The sequence below is a fragment of the Magallana gigas genome, chromosome 8 (assembly GCF_963853765.1).
Source record: "Magallana gigas chromosome 8, xbMagGiga1.1, whole genome shotgun sequence".
NCBI classification, from domain to species: domain Eukaryota; kingdom Metazoa; phylum Mollusca; class Bivalvia; order Ostreida; family Ostreidae; genus Magallana; species Magallana gigas.
Genome location: NC_088860.1, coordinates 9,519,295 through 9,532,731, shown reverse-complemented (window position 1 = coordinate 9,532,731; position 13,437 = coordinate 9,519,295). Strand labels below are relative to the sequence as shown.

The 13,437-nt window shown below is 34.0% G+C and overlaps 2 protein-coding genes across 3 annotated transcripts; both read left to right on the top strand.

Moving 5' to 3' along the window:
- Positions 1-318: 318 nt before the first annotated feature.
- LOC105344603 (1-deoxyxylulose-5-phosphate synthase YajO) lies at positions 319-5,591 on the top strand. 2 transcript variants are annotated; one of them, XM_011452408.4, is made up of 8 exons: positions 319-478; positions 1,125-1,249; positions 1,581-1,731; positions 2,038-2,211; positions 2,393-2,490; positions 2,680-2,861; positions 3,029-3,168; positions 3,454-5,591. In XM_011452408.4, the coding sequence occupies exons 1-8, from the start codon at positions 398-400 to the stop codon at positions 3,574-3,576; spliced, it is 1,074 nt and encodes a 357-aa protein (XP_011450710.2). In that variant the 5' UTR covers positions 319-397; the 3' UTR covers positions 3,577-5,591. The 2 variants fall into 2 exon arrangements, with proteins under 2 accessions (XP_011450710.2, XP_034330005.1); XM_034474114.2 differs by lacking the exon at positions 319-478 and adding an exon at positions 754-883.
- Positions 5,592-7,802: 2,211 nt separating this feature from the next.
- On the top strand, positions 7,803-12,390 carry LOC105344604 (1-deoxyxylulose-5-phosphate synthase YajO). Its single transcript, XM_011452409.4, has 8 exons — positions 7,803-8,004; positions 8,135-8,268; positions 8,373-8,523; positions 10,653-10,826; positions 10,997-11,094; positions 11,444-11,625; positions 11,821-11,960; positions 12,195-12,390. Exons 1-8 carry the CDS (start codon positions 7,924-7,926, stop codon positions 12,315-12,317), a joined length of 1,083 nt encoding a protein of 360 aa, XP_011450711.3. The 5' UTR covers positions 7,803-7,923; the 3' UTR covers positions 12,318-12,390.
- The last annotated feature ends 1,047 nt before the right edge of the window (positions 12,391-13,437 follow it).

The following is a 13,437-nucleotide window of genomic DNA, read 5'->3' as shown; positions in this document are numbered from 1 at the left end:
GGAAGTATAGGTATACTCCCCCCCCCCCCCCCCCCCCCCCGGATTAGGATTTCCATGATTTTGGGAATTACTTTTTTCTCAATATTTCTGAGGATTAGTCTAGCCCCCCCCACTTTCAATTTGCTTCCGACGCCTATGTACATCATCGCAAAATAAAATATTTTGTTTTTCCCTTTAGCCAACATGCTTTCTTTCAAAATGCTTTCTTTTCTCTATTACATGTTGGCCAGCAATATACAAATATTTGTACTGTTCACGGAGAGAAAATTCTTAAATTAAATTGCCAAATACCTGCGATACCTCGATATCCAGGTCAGAATTCGGAGTTATCTTTCTTGTTCGTTTATCATTGTGGGCATTTCCCGAGCAGGGGATAAGTTTGCAGGCAGATTTTACGATGGAGTACAACTATTTAGGTCGCTCTGGACTTCGTGTTTCTAATATTTGTCTTGGAACAATGACATTTGGCAAAGAACGGGTAAGAATCTGGATATTGCAGACTTTTTAAAAATTTTCGTTGGTGTATGGATTGTCATTTATGTCATAAAAACTAACGAATGCATTTAAAGCTACATGTCTGTATTGAAATACACACAGTATGAATAAAGTTGGCCCCTTCGGTATGTTCGTTATTTATTCTTTATAAAATTTATTGGAGGCTGGCTCTACTCGGAGCGCAATCATGTTGTACATTATTTAATTATTTAAACTCATAGAGAAAACATAGAGCAACTCCTCCCTATTTTCATTCGTGAGTTGTGACGTGATGAACGTTTGTTTGAGTGCTTGAAAATGTCAAAGTCCCTTGGTTTACGATGCTTTGATAAAGAACAATCCTCTGCTTGGACATTGTCTAGGAACGATGACATTTGGCAAAGAACGGGTAAGAATCTGGATATTACAGACGTTTTAAAAATTTTCGCCGGCATATGGATAGGCATTTGAAAGTGTCAAAGTCCCTTCATTTACGATGCTTTGATGGAGAACGATCCTCTGCATGGACACGTATTAATTTTGATATGTTTGCAAATTGAATGTTACTTATGTTAACATGGATACCAAGGGCCACGCGTCTCTTGATTGATGAGGTTTATGTAATCCAAATTGATATTTCATCCATATAGGTGGATGCAGCATTGTCTCACGAAATACTTGACAAGTTCGTTTCACTGGGAGGGAACTTTATCGACACTGCGAACGTATACAGCATTGGGATATCTGAAAGCATTATTGGACAATGGCTGATCAAGTAAGTCCGGCATTAATATTCATGTACATGTATCTCTAAATTTGAGGTATGAAATTCATGAATCAAGATTTAAATGAAAATGTGGGACATCTATAGGAGAGAACTTACACCCTAGCCCTAAAACTATGGGCGGCGAAAAGGGTAAAAAAGACCTTTAAGTTAATGCAAAACGAACAACTTATTTTTAAGGTGGAATGACACACCTTGAAAAAAGTACCTCAAATTAACAGTAAATTATATGATTATGTAAGATATCATGATAAATAAACTGTACAGATATATGTTCCTATATAACTAAGGAAACGCGCTGATAGAGACCTTTATAAAATAGACAAAAGCGAGAAGACTTAGTGATTGCCACCAAAGTCAGAGGAACGATGGGAGACAATGTGAACAATGTAGGGCTAGGGAGAAAACACATTCTACAGAGCTGTGAGGAGAGCCTCAAGCGACTTCAGACAGACTACATCGACCTGTATCAGGTAAATCTATACACGTGTAATGGTAACGAAGACATACATATGTGTAAGGTAATGTTAGACTTACAGTTATGTGTATAAGGTTATGGGAGACATACACAAGACAACATTGTTTTACGTGTGTGTACGCTAACGGGAGACACGCCCTCAGATTCAATGTTAATGTTCCACTTGGTTTAATACTACATATAACCAATCATACCAAGTTTATTTCCGAAGACCTATAAATAATATTTCAAACACTTCCTCGTTAACAACAAGAACAAACTTACTAATTCACGTTATCATGGTCTATCCTATCATCGATAGATCCACTGCTGGGACGATGCTGTCCCCCCTGAGGAATGGCTGGGGGCCCTGAGGGACCTGGTCAGTGCCGGCAAGGTGCGCTATGTGGGCGTGTCCAACGTGTGTGGATGGCAGCTACAGAAAGCCGTGGACCTCTGTAAATACGAGAAATACCCACCCATTATTTCTCTTCAGGTATGTGAAATTGTACCACGGTTATACGACTATCGTGGATCAGGTAATATATATAACACACTGTCACAAACCATTACCTTAACTGTGCACACGATTTTGAAAATTGTACAAACGATTTTCAACATTTTTAAAGTAGAATTTAAACGATAGAGTACTTATTCCATTTTTGAAAATATTACAGCAACAGTATAACTTACTTTGCCGACATCCGGAGTTTGAAGAGTTCCAGGTCTGCAAAAATGAAGGGGTTGGTGTCTTACCATGGAGCCCATTGAAGGGGTAACTTAATGCCAGCTTGTCAAAATTGTTTTAGGGCACAATGTGGTAACAAAAACAGTTGTTTTTTAGTCAAACTTAATCTTATATCTCCATCTGAATGGAATTGAAAGATTAACATCTCGAACACCATTTTACACTGAAAACATTCGTAACACCAAGATTTATAAGTTTCTTCAAAACGTATTACAGAGGACTTCTGACTGGTAAATACAAGCGTGGAGTCAAACCTGATAAGTCTGAGGGGAGGGTGGGCGTTATAGCCCAGGACGAATCAAAAGCCATGCAGTCCGCGCCTGCATGGAGTCAATATGACAACAACGAAGAATATTGGAAACTGATGGAGGCCTTGGGAAAATGTGCCAAAGAAACTGGTATCTTCTTATTTGTTTATTTTGGTTATTTATTTTCCCCATAAAATATGCTCAATTCCAAAAAAAACCTGAATGCCATTCTAGAAACATCGTCCAGGTCTATCTTTTAGCAAATTCCGATGATTTAATTACATCAAGTACCATAAAATATTTAATCAATTTTCAAGGAAAAACAATTCCACAGGTGGCTATTAAATGGTTACTTCAAAAAGATGTGGTTCCATCAGTAATAATTGGAGCCACTTCAGTCAAACAGTTGGAAGACAACATTGGGGCAGCTTCAAAATGGCGACTCTCCAAAGAACAGGTGCTCGTTTTACACAATGAATTGTAAATGTGACAATTTTTATCAATAGCTAAATAAACATGTATATATAATATTCTTACACGATGTACGTTATGTAGTTTCAAATATAAAAAGCGATTACAGATGGAGGTTTTCTTAAATTTACATGTAGGTGCATTCATTACTGAATATCGGAATTTTAGATATCAAGTTTGGTGTAAACTTAAATTTTGGTTCTTTGATTTTCTGTTTCGTCAGTGAAAATTAATGTTGAATTGCTTATATGATAATTATTACCTTTGACAGATGGACGAAATTGACAGCCTTTCCCAGCCAGATATTCCCTATCCATATGAGATGTCATGGCGCTTCAACAAAATCAGAATCAATCCATTTTTCCCACAGGCTTACGTACAAAATAAACTGTAAATAATCGACATCGTCCGGTGTACGCATTGATCATACTTAAGTTTTCAAAATGATGTGGCATTGCCACAAAACATCGATTTGAATCAAATCATGATTTAAAATGATGATAATCGTAGAATTGCTTTTAAGAATCATTAAATTTGATTACATTGATGGCCAATATTGAGAACAGATAAATACTTTTGTTGGAATTAAAGCAAAATACTTATACATCACGTATATTTGTATGTATTTTTTTTGGACGGAAAATGACAAGTCTTGTGGAATACAATAATTGATATTACATGTTAAAACTATTCTTTGAGAATTATGAAATTAACTTCGTTTATTATTTTGACTCTGATTAGTCGATACAATTTAATGATTTAATATTTTTGGTTTTTTGAAAACTTTTGCATTTATGAGTTTTCTTTCCAAATATTCTTTCGATGCATGCAGGCGTCACCAACATTTTGAGAGAGAAAAAGCATTTTTTTTGGTATGGCCCTGTGATAGTTTTTAGCAAGCGCAGGATTTTGTTGCATCAATGTACTAAAATGAGTCACATAAGGTTTAATTTAACACGATTACCAACAATCAGCTGCCTTCTGAGTCATGTTTTAAAGAACATTCATGACAATGACAATGAACTTTATTCTCATAACTGAATTTACAGTGTAGAGAAAATACCTATTTACAGTATGTACGAACTACAATATATATAATTATATATAATAGATTGGTACAGGCATGATGAAGGGATAACATTTAATTTAACCAAGAGAGCTAACTCTCTCAAATATAGTTTCTAATAGTTCACAAATATTGGTAAGTTGGTTTATGTTTGTGACATTAGACAGTGTTTTAAATTTTACAACACTTTGATTTGTTATGAAATAATTTGGTAAACATATAACCCTTGAATTGGATATATATACATAAGTACATTCAGCGTTGGCGTAGCTAGGGTCAACATATTTGTAAGCAGGGGTCTGGGTGGCGCAATCCCCAGGGGCTAAGCACATTTTTCAATGAAAGAAAAGGTTATCGAACTCGCATATCACACGCTCTCACACTGCATCGCAATGGTACACAAATTTGACAGGGAATGCATTTGATACATCATAAATTTGATTTTAAAACGAGTTTAATTCCCATAAATAATCACATCAAAACTTTCTGCAAGAATGCACATCTATTAACAACAACAAAAGTCTCGCGTATCCCACGCTCTTACATAACATGATAAAAGACAGGGTATGCATTTAATACATATTAGATAATTTGATTTTTTTGAAAACTAGCTTAACTCCCCCCAAAAAATCACATCAAAACTTTCTGCAAGAATGCACATTTATTAATAACAGCAAAATTCTTTAAGGACAGTCTGACATATCTCACGCTCTCACATAACATGATAAAAGACAGGGTATGCATTTAATACATAGATAATTTGATTTTTTTGAAAACTAGCTCAACTCCAAAAAATTATCACATCAAAACTTTCTGCAAGAATGCACATCTATTAACAACAACAACATTCTTATCAAGAAAACAAAGTTTAAACGTTCAAAAGTGCCAAAAAATAAATAAATAATGGAATCGGAATTTTCCGGTGATATGCACATCTGCACGTTACATGTATGTCCTAAATACATAACAAGTTTTAAAAATCAACAAATCAACAGATACAAAAAATCAACAAATCAACAGATACAAAAAATCAAGAAAATAGATAAATCTAAAAAACTAATTCAGATGTTTTTTTTTTAATACGAGACAACCACTCCTGACAACACGGTGAAAGTGGCACGTTTGAATAGATTACGTAGATATATATTTTTTATTATTGGTGCAATATTTCTCAAGCAATATGATACCTGGCATATGTCCAATTAGGGATTAAAAGCTGTCATTTACGGTTACTATATTTTGATTGTTTTAGTACTGTATCAACTTTCTTAAATAAAAAAGTTGTGTAATTTGGGCAATTACCTTTATAAATGCCCTATATTACTATTAAATATATCGTTTTTAATTTTTCTTTATTTTTATGGTTTTATGGTTCTTGGTAATAATACAATACTTTTCTTTCTACTTAAACTGTCCTCCGAAAAAGCAGTGTTGCCTCTTTAATTTCATTTTGCTATACAGAATGGAGCGCTGATCAGTCGATTGATGCATGGTGACCGTTATATTTGTGAATTCGTAGAATCTAGCTAGATTTAAATTTTGAACTTACGACTCAGTCAATATTAATATTTCGAAAAGTGTAATACTGTAGGTATAAACACAAGTTCAGAATGCTTCCTGAAAAGTTGCGGCACAAACGCAGGTAAAATTAAGGTTGTCGGGATTTGCAATGTTTAATAAATTTGAGATTCAGAAAAAATTGTAAGCACGTGCTTACAGTGCTTCAATGTAACAACGCCACGGTTATGTTGATGCATGATGTAAACCTTTGATCAGTGAAAACCCATTTTGTTCTAAATCAAACCATTTTGTTCTAAATCATAACACTGCGTTCATTTAGAAAGTTACGGTGCGCCGGTTCAACTTTCAATGTTTTATTGAGTATACTGACATATTTCACTGACCAGCTGACAGGCGTTAGTCAAGTGTAATATGGTAGCACATGTAGATTTACACCCACTGAGAATTTTCTCCCCTATTTCTTTTCAAAAAATTTAAGTTTCATATATTGTAAACAGATAGCCATGCTATGACCTTAAATTGCTAGTATTAAATAATGGTCATTATGATATTTAAGTGTACCTAGGTACTGCGCATTGAATGGTGTTAATGATAATTGATAGAATGAACTCTGTGAATCTTGTAGCACTGCGTAGTATTCCTAAATGATGTTATTAAACCAGGTGAATAATACGGGCATAATAATATCCAAATTGAGAGTTTAAAAACAAGTGTCATATTTGGCGATTCTGTGTCTGCAACGATAGCTCTAGTACTCTATATTGACTCATGTATTGTGTATTCTATATATTAACCTTTGTAACCTTTTATGCCGTGTATGAATGAACGTATTATGAGTAAGTGATGCCTCATACTAGGTGGGGGACTCCGAGACCCAGGACTCGAAGACTCAAATCCTGCATCCCGACTCTTTGATTGGCAGTTTTGACGGTTTTGTTACTTTATTTTGGAATAAAATATTAATCTTAATTTTGAACACTAAATGTTCACTCATGATCATCGTAAATGGGCCGAACTAGTCAGAACTGTCCATCATAAGTAAAATGTTATATATACCCATGTAAAATGACGTTGAACAGATTGAGATAGATCCCGCATATAGATAGAGAGATTCCGCTTATAGAGATTCTGAGACTCTTGATTTGGGCTGCTTTTAATTGTTGTAACTATACGATCACGCTTAATAAAACCGCTTGAGAAAGAAATACTGGACTTGTCATCACTAAGTTTGAACTGACCCTCAATTGGATCCGTAAGACAGAAGGCTTACAATATAGCGATTGACAAAACCGAATCATGATATACAATGTATCTATTTAAAACCAACTTAGAAGCAAATTTAAAATGCGAATTCCTTTAACCTATTAATTTTTCTTTTCTGGTAAAACTACTTACTCTTAAAAATGATGCAAAACTCAAAACAATTTTGGAATTTGGTTATACCGAGTATGTTTAAAACAAAAGTTTTGTAGATAAAAACTGTTGTGAAAAAACCCCCAGTAATGACCAAATTCAATCAATATATTACATATCTCATAAGGGTCGGGACCGGGGGGGGGGGGCTAGCTAACTTTTTTTGCAAAGTTAGACCTAACCATTAGGCATATAGCATCATAGAGGGTTCAGCCCCCCACTTTTTCTCGCAGGAAAGATGATTGTCCCCCCCCCCCCCCACGGATTAGGATTTTCAAGATTTTGGAAGTTTGTTTTTTTTTGGCTTGGCAAGATTTCTGAGGATTAGTCTAGCCCCCCACTTTCAATTTGCTTCCGACGCCACTGTATCTTGTATGTGCTTTGTTAATGTTGTCATTCAGTAAGGTTCGCGTGTGTCGAAAGTTTGTATTTCAGTCTAAGTAAAGTTTACAGCTATGTAATAAAGTTTATATTCATAAAATGTGGCTTAGAGCAGTGTCAAAAAATTACGTTACTTAACGTTTCATTCTGTTTAAGAATTTATAGAAACAGAAATCCTTGTTAAAAACTGATAATATTGATCGCGAATGGTCCACCATATATTAAGTAAAAGATAAGATAAGGGCTACCCGCGATACCCATCAAGGGGACAACTATATATATATACCCATAATTTACCGTAAGTTCACAAGGGCATCACGTCTGTGGATAACAATACTCGTTAAAACAGTTCCTATAATTATGGAGTATAACTACCTCGGAAAGACCGGACTGCGAGTGTCCAATATCTGCCTCGGGGCGATGACTTTTGGCAGTCCACAGGTAAAAGAAAGCAACCTTATTTGTTAAGATTTGAATAGTTCAGAGTTTAGAGATTTTTTTAAGGTCAGATTTATAAGATTTGAACGCACTAATTAAAAGCACTTTAAAAATATATAGTAATGTTTGATAGCTTGGGAAATTGGACAAAGAAGGTTCGCATAAAATCCTAGACCGATTCGCTGCCCTAGGAGGAAATTTTATTGATACAGCTAATGCGTATACCAAAGGCGTATCCGAAACCATCATCGGAGAATGGCTGGCGAAGTATGTATATTCTTTTCTTGTTCTGCAATATAGAGACTGTAATTATAATTATAAATGCATCAATTTATTTTCAACGAACTGTCAAATATTGGATTTTATTACAGGCAGAAAAGAGAAGACTTTGTTATAGCAACTAAAGTTAGGAGTCAAATGGGAGATGGTGTCAATGACATAGGTCTGGGTAGGAAACACATCATGGCCAGCTGTGAAGCGAGTCTTAAACGACTTCAGACAAACTACATAGATCTCTACCAGGTAATAAAAAGATCAATTGAATGTTACTGTGTGATATATTGGGAAATCGATATAAGAAGTTTCGCAAAAGACCCACGTGTATTTATTTAAAGGGACTTTTTTTCAAAATTTTTGTTTTTTTATTTTTAATGTCTAGAATGGTCAATATGGATGTTGTTCATGCTTTTTCAAAATTTGAAAGTCAAAAATCGAGTCACAAGCGAGTTACATAGCTTTTAGATCTCTTTGTTTTATAAACAAATCTAGACTCCTGTTATTGTTTACAGATGTGTTGTATTGGTATAATAAGGAAGATGGCCGAATAAGGGGTGTAAACTGCCTATATGAGGATAGATAAGATACTATGAAATTAAAATATCAACAAATCTCATAAATTCTTTCTGAGTTATTGAAAACAATGTATATTTACCATAACATCGATTAATAACCCTTAAATATGATAAATATTTGGAATAGGTTGATTCAAACTTGCGTATGCGTGTCAATACCTCCAAATAGTGTCATTTTAGAACTTCAATGCCTTTTCTTTTATAGAGTGGGTCTGAGCTCCATATTTTTGTCATAGTCTATACTCTATATAAGGTTTAAAAGGGCATGGTCACGATTTTTGTCAATTTTTTTTCTTCCGATTTTAATATTTACAATGCTCTAGAAAGGCATTTTAAAAAGGCAACCGAAATTTGAGTGTCATCTGTTGAGTTATAAGTGAGTTACAGAGCATGAAATTCTTCGCTATGTAAACAAAACGTTTGTTTACATTTTGAACGTTAATGTAAAATTTTCAGTTTTAAACCGAAAACGAATGTGTTAAACGTTAGGAACTGTTTATCTATACTTAAAATAAAGAAAAAAAATAGACAAATAAGCTGGAAAAAGATTTTTACTGGTATATTGAACCTATGTAAACAAAAACAGGGCACGAGCTTTGTTTACATGACAAAGAATTGTGAGCCCTGTTTCTTGCTTAGAACTCTACGAATGACTCTCAAATTTTATTTGATCATTAGAAATGCATTTCTAAAGCGTTGTAAATAATAAAAACAGAATTTGACCCAAATCGTGACCATGCCCCTTTAAAGGAAATCAAATCGATTTCAATCAACGAAAACGAAGAGAGACGACCCACTCTACTTTGAATTGGTCATTTTGTATAGCAACATATGAACGTTTTAGAAAAATAATACAAGTCCGTAAATTCGTGGTTGAAGTGGTTGAATATAGCATTTTACAATGGAAATTGTTGTGACTGAAATGACCCAGTGGTTAGAGCACCGGACATTTATAGGTAAATTTATGGAGCTAGGGTTTTTAGGATGTGGGCTCGAAACCACCAAAACTTTAGAATTAATTTTTGCTCTTATCGTTTGTTAAAATATTCAAAACTGAATTATTTAGAAATTGTGCTTTTGTAAACTTGAATTAAAACATTATCAAGTTTATTTAGTTGGAAACAATTACATTTCAAATTGTATTTTACGACTAAACCGAATGGGTATTTTGCGCTACTTTGTTCCCCCATCTTCTTTAATCTAATATTGGTCTTTGTTGTTGATAAAATTATTTATGAACACATTGAATCAGTTTATTTTGTTTCCATAGGTGATTTTGTCAAAGAAATGCTTATTTCTTTGGTTTACATTATTTGTAAACAATATAATCTCGAGCTTTGTTTACTTTACAACGTCCTCTTTCTGATCTATCTCGCTTGTAACATGACTTCTTACATTCATATTTTGGTGAACATTCAAAATACACAAATAAACTATTTCATACATAAAAATCAAAAATAAAATTTTGATCTGAAATCGTGTCTAGGTCCCTTTAAATTGCTATGTTTGTGATCTAATATTTTTGGTCAAACAAATTTTTCCATATATTTAATATAATATAAGCATTTCCCAGAGAAACGCCTTATTAATTTTGCCGAACTTTGAGCTTTGTTGCAAGTAATTTTACCCAATACAAGTACCTGAATCAAAAATATTCCAATTAGTCCAAGTTCATTTGCAGGGAAATAGATCGAAAGATAACAATTTTTTTTTATTAAGAACCAAAAAAACTCTTATTCTCATATATCATAAGGACCGTTTTGATTAAGATTAAAACTTTCCTTTGTGTTTACCATGTAGATCCATGGCTGGGACCTTGCCACGCCCCCCGAGGAATGGTTGGGAGCTCTGCGGGACCTTGTCAGTGCTGGCAAGGTGCGCTATATTGGAGTGTGCAACCTGTGTGGGTGGCAGCTACAGAAAGTTGTGGAACTCTGCAAGAATGGCGAATACCCACCAATTGTCAGCTTACAGGTGTTCATATTATTTTTGCTCTTATTTCAAATACAAGATTAAATTTTTTCCTTCAGTTTTTAACAACATTAAACAAAATAAAAAAAATCCCACAAAATAAAACCCAAAACAAAACGAAAAAACAAAACAAAGCAACCCCCATATATGTTGTATTTATTATATTCCAATAGCAACAGTATAATCTACTCTGTCGACATCCTGAGTTTGAGGAACTTCAAGTCTGCAAGATGGAGGGTCTTGGTGTTTTACCATGGAGTCCTTTAAAGGGGTAAACTTGCACAACTTACAGCCTATTGTGATACAACAGGAAGAAATATTCAAAAGCATTTAAATTTGTTCAGGTTTCACCATGCATAGTCGCAGAACATTTTGGAAATTATTTTTATGACCTGATTAAAACAAGTGCTACATAATGGTGGGTTTGTTTACATGTATGTAAAAGTGACGATCTTTTTTTACCCTTACATTACCGATTTTGGTGTCAGAGAGGGCGTGACAGAAAAAAATATGAGATTTGAACATATTTTTTGCCATAATTTGCAAACTTTTACACGTTTGGAACCTTTGTTCTATATTGGCTGTAATGTTGTAACTAAATCTAACGACGGTGTTTTCAGCGGCATGTTGACAGGTAAATACAAGCGTGGTCAAAAACCCCAGCACACGGCGGGAAGAATCGGAATCGTCGCCCAGGACGAGTCCAAGGCCATGCAGATAGCCCCTGCCTGGAGTCAGTACGATAACAATACTGAGTATTGGAAACTCGTGGAGGGAATGGGGAGGATCGCTAAAGAAAAAGGTTTGCATTTAATTTATCCGTTTAATCTGTCTGCTTACAATTATTGCAATTGATATTGAATTCGTACAATAATAGGATTGTATTTAGTATAGCTACCATTTTTTCCAGGGTTGTTAGACAACGTAATAGAATTTATATGTAAATAATGAGTAATAGATAAAAATGTTCACTAAGTTCTATTTTTTTAACAAATAGGGAAGACGATACCCCAGGTAGCCATTCGATGGTTGTTGCAGAAGGATGTGGTTCCATCAGTGATCATTGGTGCCAGCAGTCTACAACAGCTGGAGGACAACATGGGTGCTTCTCATGGCTGGCGTCTCTCAAAGGATCAGGTAAAGACTTGTATAATTTGAATAAACATAAACACACACAACAGATTGTTGATCACTTAAATATCTATTATCTAAAATGTTTGACTCTTTAGAAATTTAAAAATGGGCGTTTTAATTTATATTCTAATTACAAATTTATCAGTATGAAATCAGGCCGTTAGAGAATCACAAATATAACGAATTTTAAATTGCATGAAGTGAAAGTAGATTATATGTTTCTTTTTTTTCTTTCAGATGGAAGAGCTTGACAATCTTTCTCAGACAGACATCCCTTACCCCTATGAAGTGATATTGCGAATAGGCGCTGACAGGGATAATCCGTTCTATCCTCAACCTTTCGTAAAGAATACCTACTGAATTTCAAAACGCACTAAAGCATTTAGATTTATGGTTGCAACAATGAAAATAAATTTTAATGCTTAGAAATCAATCGCCTTCATTTTCTATGTAATCATTTATCTTATAAAATAACAAATCCGATCATAATGTCGCACGTAGAAAGAATTTAAATTATACGTAATGTACATGTACATCAATATCATAATTCATTAAAGTGTGTTCTTAAAATCCTAATACGGAAGAGGGATAATGGTATTTAAATGAAGACCAGTTCTCGAATGATAACAATTTTTGCAATACAATTTTAGAGCAAGCCCGTGTCTCGAAGAAATTTATCGTTGCATATCATCACTTTCCTGGAATTTAAAATCATTAATAGAGAATAATAGACACAAACTTTAATGATGTGAAAAAGTCACTCCAATTAACAGTAAATTATTTGATTATGAAAGATATAATGATAAATAAACTATACTAAACTATGTCAAATAAGCGAACAATTTGCAGTTTGGGGATAAAAAAATAATTATTAAAATAATCAATTCAGTAAGTTACAACAAAGGCCCCAACGGAATTCGAACTCGGGATGTACGGATCACAAGCCTGACATTTAAAAAAAAAAATCTTTTATTGATCAACAATTAATTATCACAATCATCACATTAAATATCACAATCACCGTCTATATTTTAACACTTCATACTAAAATCTTTAAAAAATAATCAATAGTACACCTTCTGTTTCCTTTAAAAGTGGATTTTTAAAAAAAAACTTTAAAAAAAAACATTTTTCTGTTGTAACGGATCACAAGCCTGACACTTTGTCCACTCGGCTATGGAGTAAGTTACATATTGCCGTCGATAGAATTATTTTAATAGAACGAAATGTCCTTTCGATCAGAGGTCAGCCATTTTTTGATGATGGCTATTCCACATTAAAGCTGACATGAATTCATAAATACGCATTATTTACCTTTTCTAGTTGTCATATTTGTAAAAAGATCTATCTATAATTCAAAAGAATCGTACCTCATCGTGTAGGGAATTCATTCATCACCAAACCCATTATACTTTCATACCTTAATTTCTAAATTGCAAAAACTGGCGATTTAACAAAAATGAAGTAAAACAATTTGCAT